The sequence below is a fragment of the Dicentrarchus labrax genome, unplaced genomic scaffold (genome assembly GCF_905237075.1).
Source record: "Dicentrarchus labrax unplaced genomic scaffold, dlabrax2021, whole genome shotgun sequence".
Lineage (NCBI taxonomy): Eukaryota > Metazoa > Chordata > Actinopteri > Moronidae > Dicentrarchus > Dicentrarchus labrax.
This window is the reverse complement of record NW_026136705.1, coordinates 19,251,766-19,278,746: the sequence shown is the minus strand read 5'-3', so window position 1 is coordinate 19,278,746 and position 26,981 is coordinate 19,251,766. Positions and strand designations below refer to the sequence as shown.

The 26,981-nt window shown below is 39.2% G+C and overlaps 1 protein-coding gene across 1 annotated transcript; it reads left to right on the top strand.

Annotated features, from left to right (window-relative positions):
- The first annotated feature begins 821 nt into the window (after positions 1-821).
- b3glctb (beta 3-glucosyltransferase b) lies at positions 822-25,383 on the top strand. The gene is made up of 15 exons (XM_051400716.1): positions 822-1,008; positions 3,832-3,869; positions 3,967-4,006; positions 4,353-4,462; positions 9,235-9,311; positions 9,448-9,559; positions 10,141-10,277; positions 10,769-10,832; positions 12,019-12,135; positions 14,066-14,135; positions 16,511-16,624; positions 19,307-19,406; positions 19,734-19,853; positions 21,075-21,219; positions 23,172-25,383. Exons 1-15 carry the CDS (start codon positions 948-950, stop codon positions 23,304-23,306), a joined length of 1,440 nt encoding a protein of 479 aa, XP_051256676.1. The 5' UTR covers positions 822-947; the 3' UTR covers positions 23,307-25,383.
- The last annotated feature ends 1,598 nt before the right edge of the window (positions 25,384-26,981 follow it).

Sequence of the window (26,981 nt, the reverse complement as noted above, 5' to 3'; positions counted from 1 at the left end):
CTCAAAATGACACGTAAGATAATTATGATCCAAATAAACATTAACAAATATAACTTTTGAGGTGTGAGTGGGTTTGAAAAAAAAAAAAAAGCTGATTTATTGTGGCTAAACATGAAAAACAATGCCTGTTAATAACACTTACATTATACATTTTTTATATCAGAATATTATTAAAACCTCCTAATGGCAGTCACATATGGCAGAGCCGTCTGTACTTCCTGAGAAGGCTGGGGTCCTTCAACATCTGTAAAAAAAAAACTGCTGCAGATGTTTTACCAGTCTGTGGTGGCCAGCGTCCTCTTTTATGCCGTGGTTTGCTGGGGAGGAAGCCGCAAGAAGAGAGACGCTGGTCGACTGGACAGACTGGTGAGGAGAGCTGGCTCAGTGGTGGGCACAGACTCTCTGGTGACAGTGGCAGAGAGAAGGACCCTGGACAACACCCACCACCCTCTGCACAACACCTTCACCTGGCAGAGGAGTGTGTTCAGTGGCAGACTGCTGTCCCAATCCAGCTCCACCAACAGACTCAAAAACTCTTTCATCCCCCTGGCCATCAGACAACAGCTCTCAGTGAAGGCAGGGAGGACAATAGACAATAGACAATGAACAATTTCTACCTTCATTTGCACTGTTTGACTTCCATTTGCACTCCACTCCATTGCACGGTTTACTGTTTTGCACTGTTTTACTGTAGCTACTGTGTTTTAAGTTAATTTCATTTTTTATTTTAATGTATGTTTAAAGTATGTAATGAAGTATCTATCTATCTTATCTTATGTTATCCTATCTCTCCTTTAGTGTCCGCTAGAGGTCGCTGAAGCTCCGCACCAGCAGTCACTACAGTCGTTCACAGAGTTCTGCCACTACAGGAATGTAAGCTAACCAATTTCTCCAGTTCGCCATGACAAGACGGTGATTTCATACGACAGCCGGCAGCCACGGGAACCATGTCACGCCATAATGCGGTTAACGGATGCAAACTGGTCGCTGTGCTTCTTCTTTGGTTGGGTAAGTGGGGTCAATGCTCTACTGAGACAGCTACTGTGTTAGCTAAAGCGCTAACACCAAGCACGGACGGTACACAGCGTCAGGACGGTGGGACAATACCGGAAGTTGCTTCGATTCGGCCTTCAGTGTAAAGTTATCAATGTATAATAACAATACATAGAGGACAGTACAGTTTGGATAATTTATCAGTAGACAATTTTTAATGAGAAATTATCCAACCGGGTTTTTTTTAATGAGTTTTGCTGCGGTACTTGTGTTGGTACAAAGATCCCGGAATATTTTGTTTTGAAATTCAAGAAAGGAAGTGGTGAGTTTGCTCTAGTAACTTGACGCACCTCAACTGAATGCAGGTGATCCCGTGGGGGTTTGTGAAATAAGAGGCAGTTCAAGTTAATCAGATACAATGGCAATAGATTTTTTGGGGGGGCGGGGGGATTGGAAAAATGTGCACAGTAAATGGGAAGAATGAAGATAACTGTGAATGAAGTTACAACCTATGCAGACCTAGTTTGTTCGTGAAATTGAACTTCACCCCATGGTCCAATTGTCACCTTTGTTTAAACCCTAGTTTTGCAAATGCAATGGCAACAAGATATTTGTGTGCCATTGCAATTGGCCAGCATTTGCTTTCAAAAAGATACAGGCCAAGTTTTTGCTGAAACTGAGTAATCACACATCTCACAAACAACATCTCTGCACACCTATTCTGATCAATTAGACCTCTGCCCACAGTGCCCAGGTATGAGATGGGCAGGGTTATTCTGGTAAATACATGAGGTCACCAAACTTTGTGTTCTGGTGAATGATTAAGGATTAAGGGCAAAGAACACAGTAATACAGGTCCACAGACTCCTGAAAAGAGGTCTAGTTAGGCAAAATAAGTGAAAACACCTGTGGTGATATGACATGCATCTTTATTTATAATAAGTGTTCTATTAAACAAATTATATAATCAGTTATCATAGTTATATTCATGTTATGTATTGTCCTGTTGTATATGTCAGAGCAGAAAAGGTACAGGTGTAATTAAGGACATTAACAATGACTGCTTTCCATTCACTATCACTTACTGGGACATGTCATTGTCACACAATCATTAATATTATTAATTACGCTGTGCCATAAAGAGTCAAAATGTATGCCGTGAAAGAGGCCTTTTGGCTGATATGGTATATATAATATATATGCATGTATATTTGCTTGAAATACCAATCAATGGAGTCCAGTCAGATATGTACCACAGCAATTAGCCTCAGCCATAATGGAAGTTACTTTCTCAAGTAAGGCAATTGTTTTCTTCCTAGTATGGTGACTCTACCTATTCATCACAGGCACCTGTTGGTTTCTTTTGTCCCATAGTGGTGAAGCAGATGGTATCATGTGAAAAAGTGATGTTCTGGCATACTATAATAATGTACTAAAATATTCACACACAGAATCTTCTATGTAGATTTGGAATACATCAGATCAACCAGATTAAATGAAAACACCTTTGTGAGTCAACTGTGTGACTAGCAGGACCTTGAAGAACTGAAGCCTTGTAGATAGTCAAGTTAATTTTTTATAATATTTTATAATATAATTTATATAGCCCAATATCACCTTATCTCAAGGGGATTACAGCAAATGACACCTTCTATCCTTAGACACCTGATTCAGATAGGGCAAAAATGGAAGAACCCTTAGGAAAAGCAGCAGAGGATAGACACCCAGAAGATGTAGAATAGATCAACAAAGTAAAATTACAATATGGACAATAAAGATCACATTCAGCGACCACATTGGCCTATTTCTCGCCTGAATTTTATCGTATTTAGAAGCAGTTTTTGGTGGTTGGAGAAATTCAACAACTTGTTTTTCAGTGCGAATTATATAACAACAGCCCAGCAAGTGATGCCTTTCCCCAAATCAAGTAGGAAAATAATTTGTGTTGATGTCTGAGTGAGGAAGACAACTGTCCATCAATTACAGTCTCATTTACATCAAGCTTGTCTCAAGTAGTTTGTAGTGTTAATGGCACAGAAACTGTGGGACAACTCTGCCAGGCTAGTTGTCTGTGTGTATTAACAAATATTTTTATGTCATGATGGAAAACATCACTTCAGCTTATCACAGCAGTACTGCAGTACAGTGCAGAACTGCTGAGGGATCGTATTGCCAGTAGTGTTGCAGATCAGTATTTAATTTTGGTGCACCTTGATGCCATAATTAATATGTTTTTAATATTAACTGTAATTTCTTACAGGACAATTAAATTTTCCAGCCATATTTCTACCTTCGTCATAGATTCACATGCTTACGTATATACATCATTACCACCACAAATCTCTGCGCAGTAGCAACTACAGCTGTCCTGGATTATCTTGTTGAGATCGGGATAAGAGTTGATGGTGCAGAAAAGACTCTGCTGCTGTTCGGGTTGTGCTTGCACCATCATTACACGTCACACTGTGAAGGATCCGTCAAGATGTTAAAAGTTGGCAAAGTGGTTCCTGTCCTGCATTGTTATACATAGTTTATACTCGCTGCACTCATGTCTAAAGTGAAGAAGAGTATATTGACATAGACAGTTTCCCAGAGCTCAAGGTGACATATTCAGTTAGCTTGTTTTGTTTGATAGACAGCTTTTTCTGTTTCTATTATACCAATTTATAATGATATAAAACAGCCATTTTAGCTTGATATACGACTAATCCAATATCACCTCTGCTGTCAATGGTTTTTCCGTTGATCTACTGACTGTCAAATCATCAAAAACACGAGTTGGCTAACTAATTCATACATTTTAATGATATAATGATGACACTGTCGCTTCTTTTCAAGGTTCCTCTGCTGCAGACAAACACACAAGTCGTGCTCATGTAAGTGCAGCCCCCAGATTCTCGCTGTGATTATGCTTTATCATGTGGCTCAGCAGTGTGTGTCAGGCTTAACAAGAATCCCTCTGACTCCCCGCAGGCAGCAGAGCACCAGGAGCACACCACACACAGCTCTGTTGGTGAGTGAAGGATTTCACTGCAGATGGTCTGATATCTTGTCCCTAATGACATTTAGGAAAGCAGATCAGTTATATGGTGCATATTAATGAGGTTTATTTGATCCATGCCACCACTCAGCCATTCCAAGATGTACACGCTTCATTACAATAAATAAATCTGAGGGGAGGAGGAGGAGGAGGAGTTAATGGATAGTTTGAGGAAACAGTTGACATACCCAGAAATGTATTTTAATTATTGCAAGTACCAAAAAATAATTCATCATTGGATCCTCCCTGTATCTTTGCATCATCATGTCTCTTTGCCTTTCCTGATTCGTCTCCCCTGTTTATCTCGTGTCTTTCTCAGGATTGGAGGACGTGGCGTTAGTGATCCAGAGTCAGAGGAACTCTTACCATGCCCGTCGAGCTGGGCAGAGGAAGGAGGAGATTCTGCAGCAGGCTGCTCAACTGAGACAGGTAACATCTGGCTTAGTGGTTAGCACTGTGACCTCATAGAGATAATATGCTGGGTTGAGATCATCCACACATGCATGTTAGGTAGGTGTCTGTCTGTCATCAAGATTGAGAAAGTTTACTCTCATAAAACTCTTACGATGGAAATATGATAACCTTTCAAAAATATGGCTGCCCATTACTTTAGTCCAGAAAGAAATGTCACATGAACTGTTGAACGGATTGTGATGAAATACAGACTTTCATGGTTACTAGAGGATGAATCCTGCTGACGTTGGTGATCCCCCATTGGTTTCAAGTGAAATATTTAAGTATGGGTTGGATTGCCATGAAATGTAGTCCAGATATTCATGCCCCCCACTCAGGGTAAACTCTAATGATATTTGAAATGATATTTCAACATCCCATCTAGCATCATCATCATCATCATCATCATTGGAGACTTGGAGTTATGCATTGCTGTTGTACTACACTGGTACCAATAGGTGTCCTCCTTGTCATAGAGCTCCCGTACCTGGGCTGAGAGGAAGCAAGCTCACCACACTCACACAGTAGTTATTTAATAATATGTGCCTGCAGGGTAGCTATGAAAACTAATTTGTTATAGACCTGAGTGAAATGAGATGACAGGCGTATGGACATGACAGCCTGTAGTAGAGACACAGAATTGTTGATTTTCCTTTGATGGGAATGGGTACTGTGAAATAAAGAAACCGTCTTTGATTCCTCGTCCAACCTCATTTTCAGTCCAGATAACCCTCTCCCGATAGAACAAAATGGCTGACGGCAGTCAGTAAGGGCTCCGTGGAAAGATTTCTACAGTATCTTATTAAAAATAAAAAACTGTCTCAGACTGTTGTGAAAGACAACATTTATTTTCAATCTTTATTTCCCCTGACTACTGAAAATTTCAGCTGTTCTTTGTTTCAGATATGATTAATTTTGATCAGGCTGTGGTGAAAGCAGGAAGTATGCAGTTGTTTTTATTAGTTTATAATGATAATGTGGGGATTTGTGGTCTGAAAGACATTTACCATACTCTCCCAACCTTCCTCTGAGTTGGTGCCGTCTTTTTTTTTAGTGAGGAGACTTCTGCAATCCCTTTGCGGCCTGTAATCAACAAATGTGATGTAGCAGCTTAAAAAAAGGGCTGTTTTTGAGCCCATCAGTGAATAATTCAGCGGCGACATCCAGGGAGCAGTGATTGAATTTGATTGTGTTAATTTGAAGCCACGTGTTGGTGGTGGAGGTTTGACGCGTTTCTCCCCGAGAGACGGAAAGAAAATGCAGTGAGTGAGAATGTTGAGAAACATCACATGAAATATCACTGTTACGGTGGGTTTATGGTCCAGCTCAAGCTCCTAGCAATAATACAGGGATTTTGGAGCAGTTTGTGCCCAATCAGCCGAAAGAACATTTGTGAGGACAGGCAGTAATGTTGGATAAGAAGGCCTGGCTTGCAATCGGTATACTAATTCATCCCAAAGGTGTTCAGTGGGGTTAAGGTCAGGGGTCTGTGCAGGCCATCCAAGATCCTCCGCACAAAACTCATCTAACCATGTCTTTACGGACCTCGCCTTGTACCCTGCGGCACAGTCATGCTGGAACAACAAAGGGCCTTTTCCAAACTGTCAAACAAGCCAAACTGGCTAAAATGTCTTAAAGCATTAAGAAGACCCTTCACTGGAACTAAGGGGCCCTGAACAAAACAGCAACAGACCATTATACCTCCTCCACCAAACATTAAAGTAGGCACTGGTGTTCTCCTGGTATCCACCTAACAGATTCACAGATTCGTCCGTCTGACCAGACAGTGAAGCATGATTCATCTCTCCAAAGGACTCGTTTCTGCTGCTCCAGAGTCCAATTGCGGCATGATTTACATCACTCCTTCCAACACTTGGCATTGTGCGTGGTGATGTGTGGCTTTTTGCGCAGCTACTCCGCCATGGGAACACATTTCATGAATCTCCCGACACACAGTTCTTGTGCTGATGTTGCTTCCTTGATGTAGCAATTCTTACTTGCTTCAGCACTCGTTGACCACGCTCTGTGAGTGTGCGTGGTCTATCATTTCATGGCTGAGCTGCTCTAGGTGCTTACATTTCACAATAATAGCGCTTAACTAGTGGCATATTGAGAGAAACAGCTGTGTCTCAACTGAATGAAGGTTGAAAGATTCTGTCAAATAAGAAATTCTTTATAAAATCAGATTTTGTGCTGTGTAAACGGCTACTGGAGCTTCCGAGAGTGCTGATAATAACAGCAAGTTTCATAAATAGCATATTTAGATGCATGTGTGTGTACAATCATCCCTGCATGTGTGCTGTCAGGCTGTGATGTGTTTGTGTGTTGTCTAAGTGAGGTAGGTTTATTACAGCTAGATAGACCTTGATTGTAGCGAGCAGTTTTGCATGAGGGCAGGCTGTGCGTCACGTTTATTTGACTGACATGTAACCAGGTGTTTATTTCGACTGAAGGCGGGGATTAAACATGGCAAACTCTCATAAACTCTGACATGCTGACAGCTTGTTGTTTTTTTCTGTTTATTTTGTGACACTCAAAGGTTTTTGTTGTACAGTAAATCACACAGCTGTGGTCATGGTGCAGCAGCATCTCGGTTTTAATTTTGGTGCTTTGTTTGCACAGATATGTTATTATAATGAGAGATAAACATTTTTGCTACAGCTGTGTAGTACATGGCCCTGTATTTGTTATTGGCAGTAAGTAAGGGCTTTTAATCCAAGACGTCAATGCCAATGTTGCGTCTCTTTCGACTTCGTCATCCAACCTCATTACAGAGTCATCTCATTTGGCCGCTGCTCTCAGCTCTTTTCGCCCCACATGTCACCACAACACTTACAGCAGATGGTAAAAGCCCTCCTGACACTCTCAGAATCTGAAGTTGACCCGAGAAGTGTGTTTGCATGTGAACTTTCAATATGTGGTTGTCTGCGTTGACGTAAAGTAACGATTATTGGATCGATTGCCAATAAATGTTCCCTCTAGGGTCATCGTCCTAGGTCATCGAATAAAGACGTGGGCGGTGTTCAAGTAACAAGTTAATTAGTGAGCTGTTAGGGGGATTTTGTTAGTGTTGGACAGAGCCAGCCTAGCTGTTTCCCTCTCATTACAGTCTTTGTGCTAAGCTCAATGGCTGCTGGCTGTATATAATGTAGTATAATACAACAGTCCTGCAATAAATCCTACTTTCAAGGAGGGTCTATTGAATTGAATTGCATTATACTGACAGGTCAGGTGTTTCTATTATTTAATTGATATCAATTAGGGTAGACTAAAAAATAGAATACCTCTCTGCAAAATGCAATACAGTTCAACAGCAACACAAACATCTCCCAAAAGGATTATACTGTTGAATAAAAAATGATAACCTTCATGCAGGTTGGAGTTATTGCATTACAACTGTTGTGTTAGACGGCATGAATTTTAGCTATAGGTTTACCTACTGGCCACTGAGTGGATATGTGCCCTGCCTTATGTTTTGTGGCACCTCTCCCTCTCTCTAGGCAATCAGCTAAATGACAGTGTGTTCTTCATTACTCACATGTGCTTGTAGGGGATTAATATATGCAGTAATTATATTGACATAATGCTGCTGTTTCACACGCCTCATTAAGAGCGCTGCAGCCTGGAATAACTTCCTCAGTGTCATAAATTAAAGACCATCAGCAGTGATTTTGGTCACTCTCAGGTACTGTTGGTAAAAATGGATGTAACTGAAAGAGGGATTGACCTCTGCTTAGACACTGACTTTCATTTCAGACCTGTTTTTGGCTGTACTTTCTGTTCTTATGTCAGTGCTATGACTTACTGTGTATTTGTCAGTGCTAGCTGCATGGAAGAGATTTGTGAGTTCTTCTGCATGAGTCTTTTAGTGAGGTGGGAGATGTAAAACAGCAGCTTCTGAATCAACTCTTTCCTCTTCTTGCTCTTGGCCTCATTTACAGCCTCTGATTGTCAGAACGATAATTAAAACTGTATAAAAACTCCAAACAGCGCACACAGCAGGATGTGCAGATGTTGTGACTCAACATGTTGTTCATAAAGGCCTACTCATCTGTCACTTAAATGTGTCCTTTCACTTTCGGCTGTACAGTCAAGCATCCTTCAGGGAGATTATGACCCTTGCACAGTGCCCTCTAGTGGAGATAAATTAGCCCTATCATTCAAAAGGACCCTTGTTGTGTCACTCAAAAGAAACAATTCTTCATTTTACTAAACGGGTGTGAGATCTTCTTGAATTACAGTTAAGTAAAACAGTTTAAAATAGATGTTTTCAGTGTGATTTTACACACCCTTGCAATGTTTGTTTTGTGATAGACCCTAAAGTGTTAGCCATGATTCCGATGCTGCCTTTATTTACCCAAAATTAATTTAACACGTGCATATTCTACAAAATACAGGTTCCTAAAAAAAAGCGACATTGTGGGAATATACTGTATATTATGAATGTAATTAAACTGTATGATTTAGGAGATTTCCAGAGCATCCATATGGGTAAATTGAAAATGTAACACTTCAATGCAATATGCTAGAATAAACTAAATTGTTGAATTTGCATTACACTTTACAGCTGGTCAACATGCCAGTATGACCAGTTTTTTTTTTTTTTACCTTAATCTCCCATCCCTCAGGCGCACACACACACACACACACACACACACACACACACACACACACACACACACACACACACACACACACACACAGTTTTTGCACTGTATTTTAAAATGTAATTGTTTTGTTTCACGCAGGGAGTTCCAGTTGTTCTTCTTCTCCATGAGCTGTCAGAGTATGAAGGAGATTGGAGTATCCTCCCTGTGCTTCCTCAGTGAGTGTTAAACACACATATGGAGATGATAAACAAATTCATTCAATCAGATTTAGATTTAATTTAATTAAGCTTTAATAATTCCTATGAGGAAAATACATGCATAACATTAATAGCTTCTTTTGGATCTTCCCAGTCTCTATGCCAATTATGGCCAATCAGCATCCTGGTTTTTCTTCATAGAGGAGGAAACCAGAGTCACACTGCCTGCTCTGCTGCAGGTCCTCCACAGATATCAAGCCCAAAAGGTGAGATCAAGTAGTTTGTGGAGTACCATTTTGAAGCCTCAAGTTTGGCATTATGGTTGTTGCCATGACCGTTTGACGGACCCAGCAGAGGTGACGTACTGCAAGTTGAGTTGTGCTCATCGACTACGCAGTTTCGACCCGTCGAGTGAGCCCAAAAGCATACCCTGCTCTATCGTCTATTTTACTCTAAATTGGACCATAATTTACTAAATGAACATCATGCTGCATGGAAGAAGACTTGAAATTAGAGATTGAGACCATAAACTCGTTAGGAAACCGTTTACTGAGCTGATAAATCAAGTGAGAAGTTGGGTCATTTCTCCATTGGAGTGCATGGTATTGTTTTTTTATTACAGCCAATGGAGCTCCCCCTGCAGGCCTTTTACATAGAATGCAGGTTTAAGACACTTCCACGTTGGCTTCACTTTACAGACCCGGAATCTCTGTACATAATATATTCTGCCAGTGGGTGAGATGCACACACACAGACATGCAAACACCTTCCTAAAAATCATGACTATATATATATTTAAAAACATCTCATGTCACCCTACCCTGTGCCCTTTTTTTGCAACTCACAGGAATGGTTTTTGGGTAAGCATCTCCATGACAACGAGGCCTCCATCATCCACCACTATGCCTTCTCTGAAGACCCTGGTTCCTTTAGCTACCCTGACCCTGCAGCAGGCTGGGCTCTCAGCACCCCACTGCTCCAGAGGTGTGTATGCAGAGCATGACTGTGTCACCAAAATGTTTCTCTCCTTTCTGTTTTTGACACTGAACTCATCTAAATAGGAACTTGAATCATCTAAACACAGCAGTCAATTTTTATATTGGGCCATAAAAGGCCCTAGGAGGAAGTCTTTTCTTCACAAGAAACTTTTAATCTACTGAGCCCAGACTCATAGGATGCAATCTCTACCTGTGCGTATACCCAATCTTTCCAATCTAGAGCTTCTTCTTCCGCTTTCCAATTCCTCAGAATAATTCTGGAGGCTGTTATCATATATTCCCACCATAATAACAGAAAGCACACATTTTAATATATTTGACCTTAATGCAAAAGATGAGTCAGAGGAGTTGCTGAACCAAACCAAGAACCCAGGACTTCCATAGCTAATGTACATTCTCATATACAGTGTGGGAAAGTTCCCACTTCTATTCTTTTGTTTCTCTTCTTTCAACACCTTTTACTTCCATGTGTTTCAGACTCACTGAACGGATCCAATACGAGCATCTGAAGTCAGATTTTACCATCGACTTGGAACATGAGGTACTTTGAAACAGTTTCCAGGAATTCCATGAATCTGTGTGTTAGCTCCTGACTATCACTATAATAACTTATTGTTAAGACTCAGTTCTGGTTCAGTTCTGCTTTGCATGTCAAAAGCATCATCAGTGTCATATTTCGGAAGTTAAAATAGAACTCTTTGGCCACAATCAGCAAAGGTATGTTTGAAGAAAAAAGGAGGTGGATCTATCATGTTTCATGGTTGTGTTCCAGCCATTGGCACAGGAAACATTGCACAGGGGAAGGGAAAAATGGATTCCACTAAATAGCTGAAAAGAGGAAGAAGCTTCTTGCTAAGTACTGACAGTGTACATGCCATAATGATGTTTTTTCAATTTATCAAATAAAACAAAACAATGCAATATTTGCTGCAAATCTTGTATTTTATGTTCCTTACCCTCGAGAGGCTGTGTTTACATCTTTTTAATGAGAAAATCAGTTATTTGTCTTTTAACTTTCACATACAACTGTATAACAACGACAGACAGTATTTCCCCATCGACTGACAGGCCTTTTGTTGGAAAGCTCACAGACTCAACCCCTGCAGCTTTTAATGTCTGCAGTGTTTGATCGATCTACTATTTTATTAATAATCCAAAAGCTCTTGAATGGGTCTAAGTATGTGTATGTTTGAGCGTGGGGGGAGATTGATCAAACAATTACAATTCAACTACTTTTACACTAACAGAAGCAGCATTTCTTGGGAAAACCTTTGTTAATATATTTGCATTGTTGTTTCGAATGAGTTTAAATAACATGGAAAAAGTATTTATGTAATGTTATTAAATTATATATTATATATTATTGTAAATTTAAGGTCAAAGCAAAGTTACTTTACTTTCTTCGTGTCCAACCATTATGTTACTCCTTAAAATTTTAGGGACTGAGAGATTTAGAGTTATTAAGATGTCCAGAGCTGCCAGGAAATTAAAGACCTTTACTGTTTGAGGACCCTGAGCCAACTTTCGTCTCTTATCAGAGGTTGAAACGAGTCCTCTGATGTTTTTTTAACTAGATAGTGCTGTGGTTGTACGTCTTACTTTGTACTGATACTCATAGAACTTAACATTAGCATAAAAATGATATAAAAATGAAATGCAAATCTCTGTTTCAACTGTTACCCCCACAAAGCCTATATTCATCTTCATGTCTGTCTCTGTTTTTCTAGATTGCGTTGTATATTTGGGAGGAAGGAGCTGGTCCAAAGCTGACAGCAGTTCCAGAGTTTTGCACAGAGAGAAGAGAAAACTGTGCTACGACATTTACAACCTACCTGCCCAACTGTGTATGTACAACTCCTACTTATTGAGGTTAACATCAAAGTATTTGGGTGAGTTTTGAAAGAGTGTGCCTGCATGTGTGTGTGAACATGTGTGAGCTTGCATTTGTGCATGTGGTCACGGATGTTGGTGGACAAAAGTGTCAGTAGCTGAAAGGTAATCACTGCAGACAGACAATAAAAAGGTTACAACCCAAAGAACATTAAATATTTAGTAGGTAAACACTGTTAACTTTGTCCTGATATGTGTTACTGAACTGCACAACTTATAAAGGCATGACTAGCTTTTGGTGTGTAATCATCAAATGGAGAAAATCAAAGGAATCTCTCATTGTTTGTTTTATAATCCATCACCTAAAATCACATTTAAAACTCAGCACATTACGCACAATGCCACTGCCAGGGCCTGTTGTGCAAGAGTACAAATACAGGGATAAGTGGGCTGAGTCAGTCTGGAGGCTAGACGGAAACCAAGTAGACAGCGGTACGCCGTACTGAGTGGGATGGAGGATCACTGCAGCATTTGTCTGTTGAGTTGGAACAAAGCAAACACAAATGAGCACTAATGCACATTTCATTGTGAATGACACAAAACTAAAGAAGAGAGATTATACACAACACAACATACGAGACAGGAATGGGTCTCTTCATTTCTTTATCTGAAAAAGTTACAAAGTTAAGTAGACCTTATATCTGCAGCAAATGAGCATTACTTCAATTATGATATGACCAAATACAATGTCAGCTGGTGTTTTTTTGTACATGGAATTCTACTTTATTTACATGGTAATGTTAATCACGTAATTTCTCTTTAGAAGTGACACCATGAGAGTTTGTTTGAAATAAATGTAGTGTAATGTAATACCCTGGAAGTGTGAGAAAACAATGACTATATTTTAAAGAAAGCTATACAGAGATTGTATCTACTCAGAAAGTGAAATGGTCTTGGAGCTGGCATATTTTATTTTTCAACATGTGGCATGGAAATCAGAATTTTAGTAATACATTGAAATAGAATAGTAAATATAAGTAGTAAAATTATTCCCAGATGTAACAAAGTGAGAAATGGGAATAAAATATAAGTGATGCTTCCCACCCCATCTACACCCACTCATTTCAGTTAGGATTAGTGTCAGCCTGTATCTTTCTGCTGCAGCAGAATGATATTCAATGTCTCCTCCTCAAGAAATGTTTGTCCAACAAAAGAGAATGTTTAACCACGGAAAAGTCTCTTTTTACTATACCTTTTGAGTATGATAGAGAGGATTGATTTCTGAAATTAACAAATATATATTTGGTGTACACTGATCATTTAATTTCTCCTGCATGAGATTAATAAAATAAAAACTTCTAAATAAACAGGAATATAAAAATACACTTTGCTGTATACATACATTTTGCATAAAATAACTCCACTCAACGCAGTCTCCACATTATAGGGCAAATATGCCTGATAGAAGCAGAAATTCCATCAGGCCATCTGACACAAAGAATACATGATTAATGTTTCAATTGATATTACAAAAAATAACTGTAATCCATCATGACAAAAAAGTCTAGTATTTATACTGAATATTCTGCAAGGATTGCAGATAAACAATGACAGCTATATAAATAGGTAATAACAATCCCAAGTACTGTTGGTAATTTTCTGGAATAAGAAGGACACCTGAAATTGGGAATTCAGTGCAAAGGAGATATAAGTATTGACATGTCTGGCCAGAAAATCTAAGTGGAGCACGAACACATGGCTGGATATTGTTAGAGGACCTAATGTGCCTCATTTAACCATCCAGACTCAATTTTAAGTCCATTACAATCAGTACATGTTGTGCCTCACACAGTGCACTTTTTTTTTTTTTTTTTACCATTTTATAGCTATGATGCATCGTTTTTTGAATGAAAAAGGACATTGTTTTTTTCGTCTCTTTTCTAGGGTGATCCAGTGTCGAAGAAAGACGTATTTGTTGCTGTGAAAACTTGCCAGAATTTCCACTCAGACCGAGGTGAGTGTGTGTTATTCCTGAGCAGTTTTTGGAAGAAAAAAATATATTCTGCAGTGGTGGAAGAAGTATTCAAATGTTTTACTTAAGTAAAAGTACCAATTTTAATATGAAAATACTTAATTACTAGCATTCAGATAAGGAAAGCAAGGAAAAGTAAAAAGTAAAATTTCTCATTCTGCAGAAAAACTGGTACATGTAACTGATTATTATATAATATTATATAATGAAGCAGGTCGAGGTGGAGCTATTTCTATATATATTCTGGTATACAACCTAGGGGTCAGGCCCCCTCCTTAGGGTCAGAAGATAAATCTAGGAGCCCTTAAGATGATTAATGCAGTAGGAAAAAAGAAACGTTCTGCTACACAGATTTGTGTTCATTTTTATTATTTACTTTTTATTATTTAAATGAAACAATCTGATAGGAAGTCCCTTTGGTTGTTTTTTTTTAGGGATGTCCCGATTAAGTTTTTAGCCCCAGATTCGATCTGAGTCCTTTAATACTATCTGCTGATACCAAGTCTCAATCTGATTTATTTATTTATTGATAATACAGTGCACACTTTGGGTACATTAAAGTTACTAAAACCATTGTACATGCTAAAAATGTAATAGCTCTGCAATGCATCAAGATACAAAATGCCTGCATTGAAGCTGTTCATTAATGTTTTTTAATTTTTTTAACACAACAAAGAATAAAATAACACACGCTCTCTGTAATCTTTTTGCCTTCTCGCTGTCTGGAAGGAGTTTCTCTCTACAGTGTTTCCTTTGCCTGAGTTACCTGAATGAAGTGTTTATTTTCCATCGTCTTTACATCTTTTGCATAGATTACATTTATGAATTACTCTTATTGGCTTTTTATTCGCTGGGCTTTTGTTGCACTTGCAGTGGTGTGTCCGCTCTCTCTCTACCGCTCTCTCCTCCAAGCGCCGGCATTGAAACTCTGCAGCGGGCTGGCCTGCCCCTGCTCTCACACACACAGAGTTGAGCAGAGTGGGGGGGAAAGAGACAGTGGAGAGAGTTGATGATGGCTGCACTGTGCATTTTCTTTGTAAAAACAGCTGCGTGACAGCTGATGTAGATCATGGAGATCGGATCGGGACATCCCTAATTTTTATTTTTGTAAGAGGTCACAAGCCAAAAACATTGGGAAGCTCTGGTTTAATCATAAAGTCCCCCATCCACTCAAAAAGTATGTTTTTCTTCTCATTCCTACAGTTGGATGTTTTAGCCTCAGTGAGGAGAAGGATTTATGTGCAGAATCTGACCTTAGAAGTTTTCACGTTAATCTGCTGAAATTGGAAAGTTTCTCTTTGCTCATTGAAAATCAGATGTTAAGGGACGAGGCCTACAAGATTTATAACATCACAAATATTTTGAGACTGAGAATGGGCTTTACAGTGAAGTAGGAGACATCTTGTGTCCAGCAGGAAAACTTTGAATATTCATAGTTAAAAAAACAAAATATCAGACACACATTATTGTTCCAAGTAGATTATTTGTATATTATGTCTTAACACATGTCTTGAGGGGATCTTTAACAATTACTTTTTTAGTTATTTTTATTTTTATTTAATCTTGTTACGTGTTGTGCTGACATGAACATGAAATATGTAAATGAAATGGAAACTACAGTACATTGAGCTGCAAAAGTTTTACTACAGTCAATGCTTTTTTGTTTACTGCCACAGTCTGCTGGTCATTTAGTCTGAGTTAACCTGTCAGGTGAAAACTACCTGTTTAAACTCACATCCTCATCTAGCCTGTCGGCTGAAATTGCTGAAATTGCAACAGTTTGTGTAATTATCCAAAACATTTATGTTTGTTTTTAGGGTCAAAATGAGCCAGCAGTTACGAACTGACTATTTAAAAGCAATTAACAAAATCAAAGTAGAAAGAACAGTGAGTGATTATTGTTACTTTAAATTCAGGTTGAATTTAGAATTGCATCGCAAGCCGTCACTGTACAATCCATTAATTTGTGGATTTGTTTGAGAATAGATTAATAAAGGATTGGTCCCACTTGCCGTGGACCAAAATTAATTATGTGTGCTTATGACTGTCAGTTAACATTTTGTAGTTTTTATGTAGATGCTGCTCTTATTCAGATCAACATGCAGTGAGTGGTGTTACCCAGTGTCTTGTTCAAAGACAGCATAATTGTTTTCTTCCTCCCAGTCAGAGTTAGTAGTCGTCTTCCATTATTTTGATTACACAGTCCTTTGGAGTTAACAGGTTTGCAGTAGGGGCTTAGAGTTTTAATCATGAGCTCTGGCAGTCATCAAACAGTGATTTAGTGTCCAGAGCTCAGAGAGAATGTTTTATTTTCCCCACCTGGTCTCTTTGTATCCCTCCCCCATTTCTCCTCACAGTGCCAGTGGTGAAAGCAACCTGGGAGAAAGACGCTGAGTTTTTAGAGTTTTACAGCGACGTCACTGATGCCTCCATACCCACAATCAGTCTGGGAGTGCCCAATACTGAGAGAGGTGAGCTCTAAGTGTCTTAAAACATGTATTCTATATAATGGCCAGCAGGGAGTAGCTCCACTGAAGATCTTATGAAGAAATTACTCTTCTAAATGACCTAACTTCTCACTTGATTTATTAGCTCAGTAAACAGTTCCCTTATGAGTTTATGGTCTCTAGTCTTCTTCCATACAGCATGATGTTTTTGATGATGTAAATTATGGTCCCAATTAGAGTAAAACAGGCGATAAATCCCGACATGCTGTAGTGCGTGGTAACCTTGTGATTGACAGATAATTCTCAGTGAGTCTGTCCAGCTCACCACATAAAACTCAAACCGTCAAAATAGGCAGCGCTGGTCAAATGTTAAGGAAGATTCTGCAAAAAAACCAACATGCCGACAGCCATAATGCCAAACCTCGAGGGTTCAGAACGGTACTCCACAAACCAACTGATGACGATAGGTTCAGACTTGGCAGAAACTCACTGGGTAGACTTGCAGCAGGGATAGTAATGTAGGTCTGTTGGTCCGCCACTCACTCATGGTGCCGAGAGAATAAATCCTAATTATCGCATGCCTTCGTCTCTAGCACCACCAGAAGGTTAAAGTTTGCATTCATTCATTGAAATATGTCATTATTTAGTAGATGAATTGGCACACAGTTTTGTACATTCGTTGTTCCCAGATGATGTTACATGATGACTTTGCAACCAATACCTGTTTTCTGAACAAGCGCGTTTCATCGGTTGTTTTGTTTTGAAGGAGGAAGTTACTGCAGACTCAATTTAGACCAATGACTAAAGTCCGGACTCTACTCTACAATTACTACAGCTCTGGCCAAAGTAAGCCCTTCACAGAGCTGCTAGTATGGCTGTTGATTTTTTTTGTGTCTGTGTTGCCCTTACTTGTGTGCAATCACCCACAATGTCAGCAGCTCTGTGGTTGTCAAGTTCAAACTGAAGTTCAAGTGGTAGTTCAGTCACAACCCTGCCACTACTGTCCATCCCCTTTTGTTTTCCTCCGTTTTATTCCTGATGTAAGCTCCTTCTGAAAGGGAGATAGAAAGTCCTTCAGACTCTGGAGGACTGAGGTGTAACGACCCCTGACTTCCTGTCCTCACATTCTTCAACTGCACTACAAATGGAGGACTCAATGTATGGACAGACAAATCAAAGGCATTAACCACAAAGCAATTCCTTTTCCCAGTGAAGAGGTGGATAGATGACGCTTGAACTTCCTCATAATAGGCTCTCAAGCCAGAAATAATAACTGCACTAATGATCAGCTTAAGTGAGAAGATGACAGCCACCAATTTTATCTTCCTATCCTTGTCTGAGATACGCCTGATTACAGGATAGATCTGTGTGTGTCCCTCCCTCTAATGTACCTATGAGTCCTTTCACACAGCAGGGGGACAGATACAGTGTCAACAACACCTCCATCTCTTTCTCCCATCCATTCTTATATTCACAGGCTGATGGAGTATTACACTGCCTGTCATGTCCTCTGTCCCATGCCTTTTTCCTCATTCTTTTTGTGTTTCCCTGACACTGTTTAATGCTTTCCAAGTCTATGCTTTTATTCATTTTCTCATTCTTTCCCCTCTCTTCCTTTAGTCTGATATTCACTCCCCCTGTTAAAGCACCACATTAACCTGATGGTCAGGAAAATAAAAGCAATGGGAATGCCCCTCTACTTCCTTGTTTTCTTTGTTTCTTTGTCTCTTATGAATATCTATGTACTGTGGATCGACTTGGAGATATCTTTTTTCTACCACATCCTTTTTCCATTCATTCAGCACAGTATTTTCTTCACTACTATGTTTACGGGCTATTCCTAGTTACTTTGTCTTGATGTAAACATATTCTGTGTTCTTTCTAATTTTTCTTTTACTTTTATTTTACTGTATGTTTGTGCTTTCATTTGTTTTATTATTTTGACACAGCAGTGCTTCGAGCTAAATGCTAATATCAGCATACTAACATGCTCACAATGACGATGTAATGTGTGATGTTTAGCAGGTTTAATGTTTACCATGTTCACCATCTTAGTTTGAACGATGTGTTAGCATGCTATTTTGCATGCAATGCATTTGCTAATTAGCATTAAACACATAGTACAGCTGAGACTGATGGGATGTCATTTAGTCATAAACCGAAGTATTGGACATGGTGACGGCAAATGTCTGTACAACATGTCATGGCAATGCATCCAGTGGATGTTGAGATATTTCAGTCTGAAACAAAATGACTGATACCGGATCTGGCCTTTAAAGTCGATGCAGATCATGTTTTGCAGTGTGTGCAGTACCAGTTAGTGTGGTTTAAATCTCACTGCTACATTCAACCATTATTGGCAGACCGACTATTAAACAAAACTGCTATGAATAATAATATCAGCACAGTGTGGAATTTCTCACCCACACATTATCAAACAAACCTAGCCAGCTCAGTGCTAGTTTAACGGACCATATCTGTCATATGAGCACAAATCCACTTCATGAATACAAATTCATGTTAATCTCTCAAACACACACAAGCACAAAGACATTCTCCTTTATCTTAGGGGTCAAAAACAGCCCATTGATATCCTAATTTAATAGGGATCTGAGGAATTTGCTCTTCTGTAGAATTTCCCAAGCCTCGCTTAAACTTGCAATCCCTGCTTCATCATCTTTTTGTCTATATGTTGTCTCCCTGCAGGACACTGTGGGAAGACATTTGCCATCTTGAGGCGGTTTCTGAGCAAAGCTGTGCCAAAGGCTGATTGGCTACTCATTGTTGATGATGACACACTCATCAGGTAACTGGTAGAAGTTTTAACATTTGTTTTAACCTGCCACTCCTGACATCTGCTGACATTACAGTGAGAGAGATGTTAATCTTTACATGTCCACACAGTCCTGAGAAAAGCTCAGTCAGCCAAAATCAACTCTGGAAGTGGAAAATGGATGTGTAGGACCTTTAAAGTTGACTGTTTTGGTGCAGCACAGAAACAAACGTTAGAAACTATTTGGATTCTCTAAATATCCTGTGAAGTGCATTGTTTTGTGTGTCTTCGTACAGTCAAAACTTTATGGTATGTGCTCACTCCCTGTCTGTTGATCTGTTGATCATTGTCCCCCTGTAGTTTACCCAGGTTGCGGCGACTGCTGCGTTGCTATGACCCAAAAGAAGCAGTGAGCCTGGGGGAGAGATACGGCTACGGCTTGATTCAGAACGGATACAGCTATACCACAGGAGGAGGAGGGTGAGGCTAAAGGATGAAGGGAATGTGGTTGTGCTGCAATCAGTGTTCAATCAGATAGCGAAGCAGTTGTGGGTGCCCCCTGGTCGCTAACCGCACTGGTAGTTCTTACTGCAGTGGCTGGGGATTGAGTCCGGCCTGGCGTATCCTGTCTCTCTGTGTTGTTACTGTCAAATAAACTGAAATTCAAAGAAAAAAAGAAAAGAGAAAGAGAAGCACTTTTTCCACATTGCATTGTTCGCATGACAATTCGACCGTTTACTGGTCCGAAGCAGCCAATGTAACAACTGTACAGACACTGTGTTCAGCTCAGCCTCTGATTGAACTCAGAACTCTGGTCCTTTTTTATTTCTCTCCAGTCGCTATCCTTTCCCCTTTCATCGCTGTATGGTTATGAAACAGATTCATAAAGCCCCAAGATATTTGTACTCAAGTAGAACATTTTCAGTTTTCAACATGCACGGATCAATAAGAACCTCCCCAAGAAAATTCACATCTACTTGTGTCTTTTGATTCAGTTTGTATGCGACCACGCTCAAATTTGCCATGTCTAAACACAGTGATTGTAAAAGGGCAATAAAGCTGCTATGCCAGGTTTTAACATTATCACAGTAAAACAAACTCAGAACAGGAAAAACAACACTTTGGTCGGTGATCATCGGCGAAAAAAAACCAATTCAAAATTAAAGAAGAATCAACGTGAGTGTGAGATATGTTGTACAGTGCAGTCTGTGTCTACTTGCCCCACATATTCATTGCAGCAGCAAATATTGAATTAGATATTTACAATGTTAGGGCCATTTTTAATGAATGCACCACATGATAAAATAGAACATTTTAAATAATATCATATAGAATTTAGCACATTTGACATATCTGGTATTGCTGGAAGTGTTTCTGGCCACCTGATGACTGTCAGCCCAATATTCACTCCCCTTTTAGCTCTGTTCTGGTCTCTACCAACTTCTGAAGAAAATATCTGGCTCTTTAGCTGCTAAATGCTCCACTATGTTCACCAGCTAACTTTGTCTGTATGCAGTCTTCAGGGCTTCTTGCTGAAAACAGCAACCTACTGCAGCTGAAATGATGATGCTGATGAGAGTGGATAGTTCTTGGCTACACATGATGTTAAAATGAAAAACAGTGTTGGAAGTGCTGATAGTAATGACGCACAAAGCAGGTGTTCCTGATATACTATTCATGTTTTCTGTGTTCTGGGTGTAGGATGGTGCTCAGTAGGGCGGCGGTGTCCAGGCTCATTTCCAGTGGTTGTAGCTGCTACAGTGATGATGCTCCTGATGACATGGTGCTTGGCAGGTGCTTCACGTCCCTAGGTGTTCCCATCACACACAGTCCGCTGTTCCACCAGGTAGGGAACAATACACACACACACACACACACACACACACACACACACACACACACACACACACACACAAGCCCATGTTCTTGATATGATTGTGAGGACTTCTCTTAACTAAATTTGGAGTTTGTATGCACTATCCAGTGGCAAACAACTGCCTCTCTCAAGGAACGAGAATACTGCTGAAAGAATGTGCTTGCTGTGCTTTTTTATTGCACAAGCTCAGAACATTTTTTTTCCAGAGGAATCATCTTGCAGGGGACAATGCGGTGTCATATTATTTGGGACTATAATGTAATCCATTCCTTTTGGCAGGACATACAAAAGATTATAGGGAGTGGACTTGATATTAAGATTGTGTTTTGTTTGGATGTACTATACCTTGTTCAGTTACTTGCAAACAACAAAATATTTGTTTAAAATAATCGTGACTGCAAGTAAACAAACTATAACAGCCTATATTACAAGACTTCATTGAAATTATATATAGTGAAGGAGCTTTGTGTGATAGAGAAATCAACCTTTTCTTTAAAGCTGCAAGTAAGTTATATCGGGCTAAATGGGTACTATACTTTAGTGCCATTTTATACATTTTTAAGGGCATAAATAATGGACTAAAGGGCCACAGGTCAGACTAAAGCGATGGTCCGCTGCAGCATGGACTCAGCCTTGGAACATTCAAAAAGGCTTCTTCTAAGATAATATTAATTCTCTATGAAGGAAATCTAGGTCATAGTGTGTTTTGAAGAACAAAGCCAAAGGCAAATGGACTTCCTGTTTGATCTTGGCTTTCTGTTGTTCTCCAATGCCATTGTCTTGTCTTTCAACTTCCTGTCAAACATTTAGCGCTTTTTATGTAGCAGCACTAACACATGTCCCCTAGCACAGCTGCTCATTTGTCATATCATATGTTTTAATTAGTGTATAATCACCTGAAAATAACGGACAAATTCACAGTGGAGACTCATTTGGAGACATAATCCAGTTTTCTGTTATTAGCTTATTATTGTGTAACAAGCTGATAATTCATATTCATATCATTAGTACAAATATATATAATATATAATTGGGTGAAACTTGTATTTCACTTCATGTTTATAAAGTAGCTTACACACCAACAAAACAGAAATCAGCTGGTTTAATGATTGTTTGTGGCAAATACAGATAATATTAATAGTGTAGCCTGCATCGTCTTACTGATAGGTAAAGTGCAATTCTTCACCACAGAAACAAGCAGTTCATGTCATCAGGTCATATAGACTCCTCATAAATGTGGACCAATCAGCCAGCAATAGCGACCAGAAGTTTACAGACAAAACTGGAAAAGGTACAAACAATGGGTCGGGCACTTAAGGACAATGGAGATGCACAGATAAAAATAAAAAGGCCCAAATAAGACATGTTCCCATTATTTTGTTGGTTGCCTGCATTGTAGAAGGATGTAGGTGTTGTTAGTGCATGTAGATGCAATATGCATGAAAGCTGATGTATTACAAAGGATGTCAGGAGGAAAGTTAAAGTAAGATTGTAGAATATCATGCTGTCGTGTCATCACTATGAATTTAAGCCTGTCTCACCCTATTTGTTTCTGCTGCCTTTCTAAAACCATCTCTCACCCTGCCTACACAAAGATGTGCGAACAGAACCGCTAAATATACCAAAAGCACGCTTAAGTGTTGATGAGAGCCAGATTTAAGTAACATTACCCTTTATTCAGTATCAGATGATGCTCTGCGTGACGCTTTTTTCACGTTTGTCTTCCCTAAATGTAGGTGGTAAAAGACAGAAAGACCTCCCTCTGGGTTACACAGGCTGCAACAACAAAGTATTGAATGAACTAGCCTGGAGCAGCTGTCAAAGTGTTCACAGCAGTGGAAATCCCCAGAATGTATTAATTATTCAGTAGACACATACATGGGCGCATGCAGAGATAAACCATATGTTCTTGATTTTTTTAGGCCCGACCAGACGACTACTCTGAGACACTGATCTCCTTGCAACAGGCCATCTCCTTCCACAAGCACTGGAACATAGATCCCGTGGCTGTCTACAAACACTGGCTGCAGGACACACATCCACGAGATGAACTTTAGAAGTAAAGTGCGTATGTAAAGTGAATGTATACTGATCAATAGACAATTAATTCACATATGCAGAAGAGCAAACAAGCAGCCACTACTACAGGAAATGTAATAGCCTAGCTACTGTGGAGGTACCAGTCCCTGAAACATAATTCTTCTTCTTCCTTATCTCTGCATTGATACATATTTTTGATATCAACAATAATTCAAACGACTGTTTGTAATTGAATTATCACCCAAGTCTCCACAGATCCTTTTATTTAATGGCCTGACACCTGCTGTATGATAGAGTCAGAGCAAAAAAACAAAGGAAACTTGCTGAATGGATGCTAATATGCCTCTGCTGTATGTGTAAAGGTGATTGTTTGCTAACATGTTAGCCATAACAGCTGTATAAGCCATGGATGTAAGAATGGTGGTGTGTCTGTCAGCCTGTTTTGAGTTTTTTTTTTTGTCCCATAGTGGCCAATTACTGTAATGCAGCTTTAATGGAATCAGACATTTTCAAAATTTAAAGTGAAGTTAGCTACTGAAATCCGTGCTGAAAAAAAACACTTAGGGGCCAATCAGACTGAGACAAATCACTGCAGGCACGGCCACTTCAAAAACACCTTGGCACAGCGTTTTGGGCAAAACAGCTGGTGCGCCTGTGGGGCGGGACTGTGTGCGTAACTGGGCAGATTAAATATGATAAGTGGGGGAAAAAATGTATTCAAGCAGACGGTGAGATCTTTTCATTGCTGTCTCTCTGAAAGACAAGTAACCGACATTAAACTATCACAACATGAGCTTTGAATTTCCCTTTTCCCTCTTGTATACTTCGTACCTCTCACATCTACCAGCATCAAAAAAGAAATGGTAAAGTAGTAAATGCCCACCTCTTGCCTGATTCGATTGGCTGCCTGGGCCATGTGTGACATTGATGAGGGGTGTGACTCTGTGCCTTGCGCGAAAAGTTGAGCATATTAGGTTTTTCTGCGCGCCCCAAAAACCGACGCATTTCTAGCTTGGTGTGATCGCCCTCTAAGAGTCGGTAGTATTTCTTCAGGGCTTTGAGTTATAATGCGAAGGACAGCATGCTGACACTTATGTTTACCGTGCTAAGCACATAGTTAAGCAAAAGTAAAGTAAAGCAAAGTACCATGAATGTCTCTACCAAACCAACATTTTGGGAATCAATCCTATAATTATTGCGATATTTGTACCAAAGTAGCGGACTGACTGACTGACGTGAAGCTAGTGTTGACAAAAATAGTAGGAGGACTTTCAGGTTTTTCTTACGTCAATGGCAATTAGAGGGACTGCACGCGGATTCAGTATTAAACCACTGCTTCTTTAGAATTGTGAGAGTGTATGTGTCACTGCTGTCACTTCAGATCTGCCATGACAGCTGCATAAAAAGTGCCAATCTTGACAATACAACAGTTAACATGAAATACTAAAAAACAGATAACAATACTTAGCAATGCTAAAATAAACTAGGAATACAGAAAAGTAACAAAGAAGTCACCATAGAATTTGATTTCACTGAGACATATCAGATTCCTCAATTTAAGTTTAATTTTAACTTCCAACCAGATATTACCATGAACATTTATTTCGGTAATATTTTTAATATATTGTGGTCATGTCACTTCCAGATGAATGCACTTTTAAAAGATAGATTGACATTTGTGGATATATGGCACAAATGAGTTATATATATATTTCTCAAAATGTCAAACTCTTCCTGCTTACATTTTTATAAATATATATATTTTTAGTAACTCTGAAACTGACTTCTGCGTGAAAGGTTTTGTGTACATGTTTTATGTATTTGCCACATTGGAATATGATTGGGTGAATGAGTTTAATAGAATTTTGTTTTTGGTCTGTGGAGAGCAAAACTGTGCGTACGTTACTGAGTGTCCACATGTGTAAGAGCGAGATTACAACCGCAGCTGGCAAACCTGCATTAAAACGTCATTCTGCAGCTGTGTTTTTGAATATTTAAAGGTTTGTTTGTGCTTGCTGAAAAACTGTTATTTCCTTAAATTAAATGAGATTTTTTAAATCATTTGAAAATAAATATGCATTGGGTTGAAATAAATATATGTCATTTGTTTTTTGTTTTTTGCATCATAGCAGACTGTAAAGGAGGTGAGAATCTCATGCTGTTATAGGACACACACACACACATGCACACACACAGAAACACAAAATCATGTCTGTCTTCCTCCACTTCACAAATCATTGCTAAATGATATAAGTAAAGTTGTGGTAAACAAAATTCTGCTGCTATTTTGGCAAAGATTCTCTGAGAAAAATAGATTTGAGCTTAGTAGACTTATCAGAGTTAAGATACGTGTTGCGCTGCCAAATGATTTGTAAGTGGGTATCAGTGAGTCTTGAGTCATCGTCACACTTTTTTTTAGTAAGCACAGCTCCTTAATAGCCTGAAATAGTTTGTTTTTCAACATTTGATGTTGATTAAAGTTGTAGAATGAAGATTTATAGTTCACTGATTCTTCTCTGCCTGTGTCTTTCTTTCTTTTTTCCAAGATTCGTCCCTCTCATTGAGGCCAGAGTCGAGAAAAGTTGTGAAGTGCCTCAATATCATGTCATTGTGACATTAGTTACCATAGCAACAGGGGTATTGACTGTCCATAGTGACAGTTTCTCTTTGAAGGCTTTGTATGATGCCAGGCAGATGTCACAAATATATATTCAGCATGCGTTCTTGCAGAAAGAATTAATACATCACTGTCACATTATTCATAACATCAGTGAATAATTACTTGATTTTTTTTTTTAACGGTATCTGTTCAATTGGCTGTGATATGATTTTTCACAGTCAATTAGCTTCTGTGTGAACATGAGGTAAAATCATATAAATAAGTTGCTAATCAGTCTATTTTCTTTTGCTCTTCTTAATTCTCTGTTGAGGTAAAAAACAATTCTATTTTTAATTACAGCTCTCTTGAGTTGCTTATCAGGATGCAGCGGCAGGAATGTCATACAGTTGCTATCATTAAATTGATTTTTCATGTATAAATGTAACATTACAAACTTCACAAAAATGGATCGCTCTGTTCCACACACACCTCCATCATTAATGCAGTGACATTTCATAAACTCCCGAGTGCTTTCTCTCTCACTGACACGCGCGCTTCCAGCTCTGCAGTTCACAAATAAAACTGTTAGGAAGGTTGGTGCTTGTGTTGCAAGAGTTTGCAGCAGCATTGTTCAAGTTTGTACCTCTCCCTCCGGAGCACCCCTGTTTCTTTACATGTTGAACGGTAAATCAGCCTGATTTAGTCAACACGAATACAGTTCTTATTATCCTGCCTCAAGCATCTTATAAATCATGGAAAGATTTAGTCATGGTTGCTTTTAGTCTGTAGCTTATTACTGCATGTCAAATGTTCTTCGTACGGTTGGCTTTCACGTTCCTGAGGTTCTCCTGTCACTGGCATCTTTAGCTTTCAGTAGTGATTGAATCTTTTTCTTTCTTTTTAAATGGAGAGAGAACAGATTCAAATCAAAGCTGCGTCCAGGATCAATGCCAAAATTGTTATCATTTGGATGGTGAGGAGGAATTTTCAGTGCGTCATAAATCATTTTGAGTCAGAAAATCAGCCAGCACTTGTTTTTTTCACCTCTATTGTAACTTCTGCTTGTCCAGTTAAAAACAGTTTTAGTTGTTGT

Coding starts and splice junctions, on each gene's coding strand:
- b3glctb (XM_051400716.1), top strand. CDS start 948: ATGTCACGCCATAATGCGGTTAACGGATGCAAACTGGTCGCTGTGCTT. Junction 14,136..16,510: donor GAATTTCCACTCAGACCGAG/GTGAGTGTGTGT, acceptor TTCTCCTCACAG/TGCCAGTGGTGAAAGCAACC. Junction 19,854..21,074: donor TATACCACAGGAGGAGGAGG/GTGAGGCTAAAG, acceptor TTCTGGGTGTAG/GATGGTGCTCAGTAGGGCGG.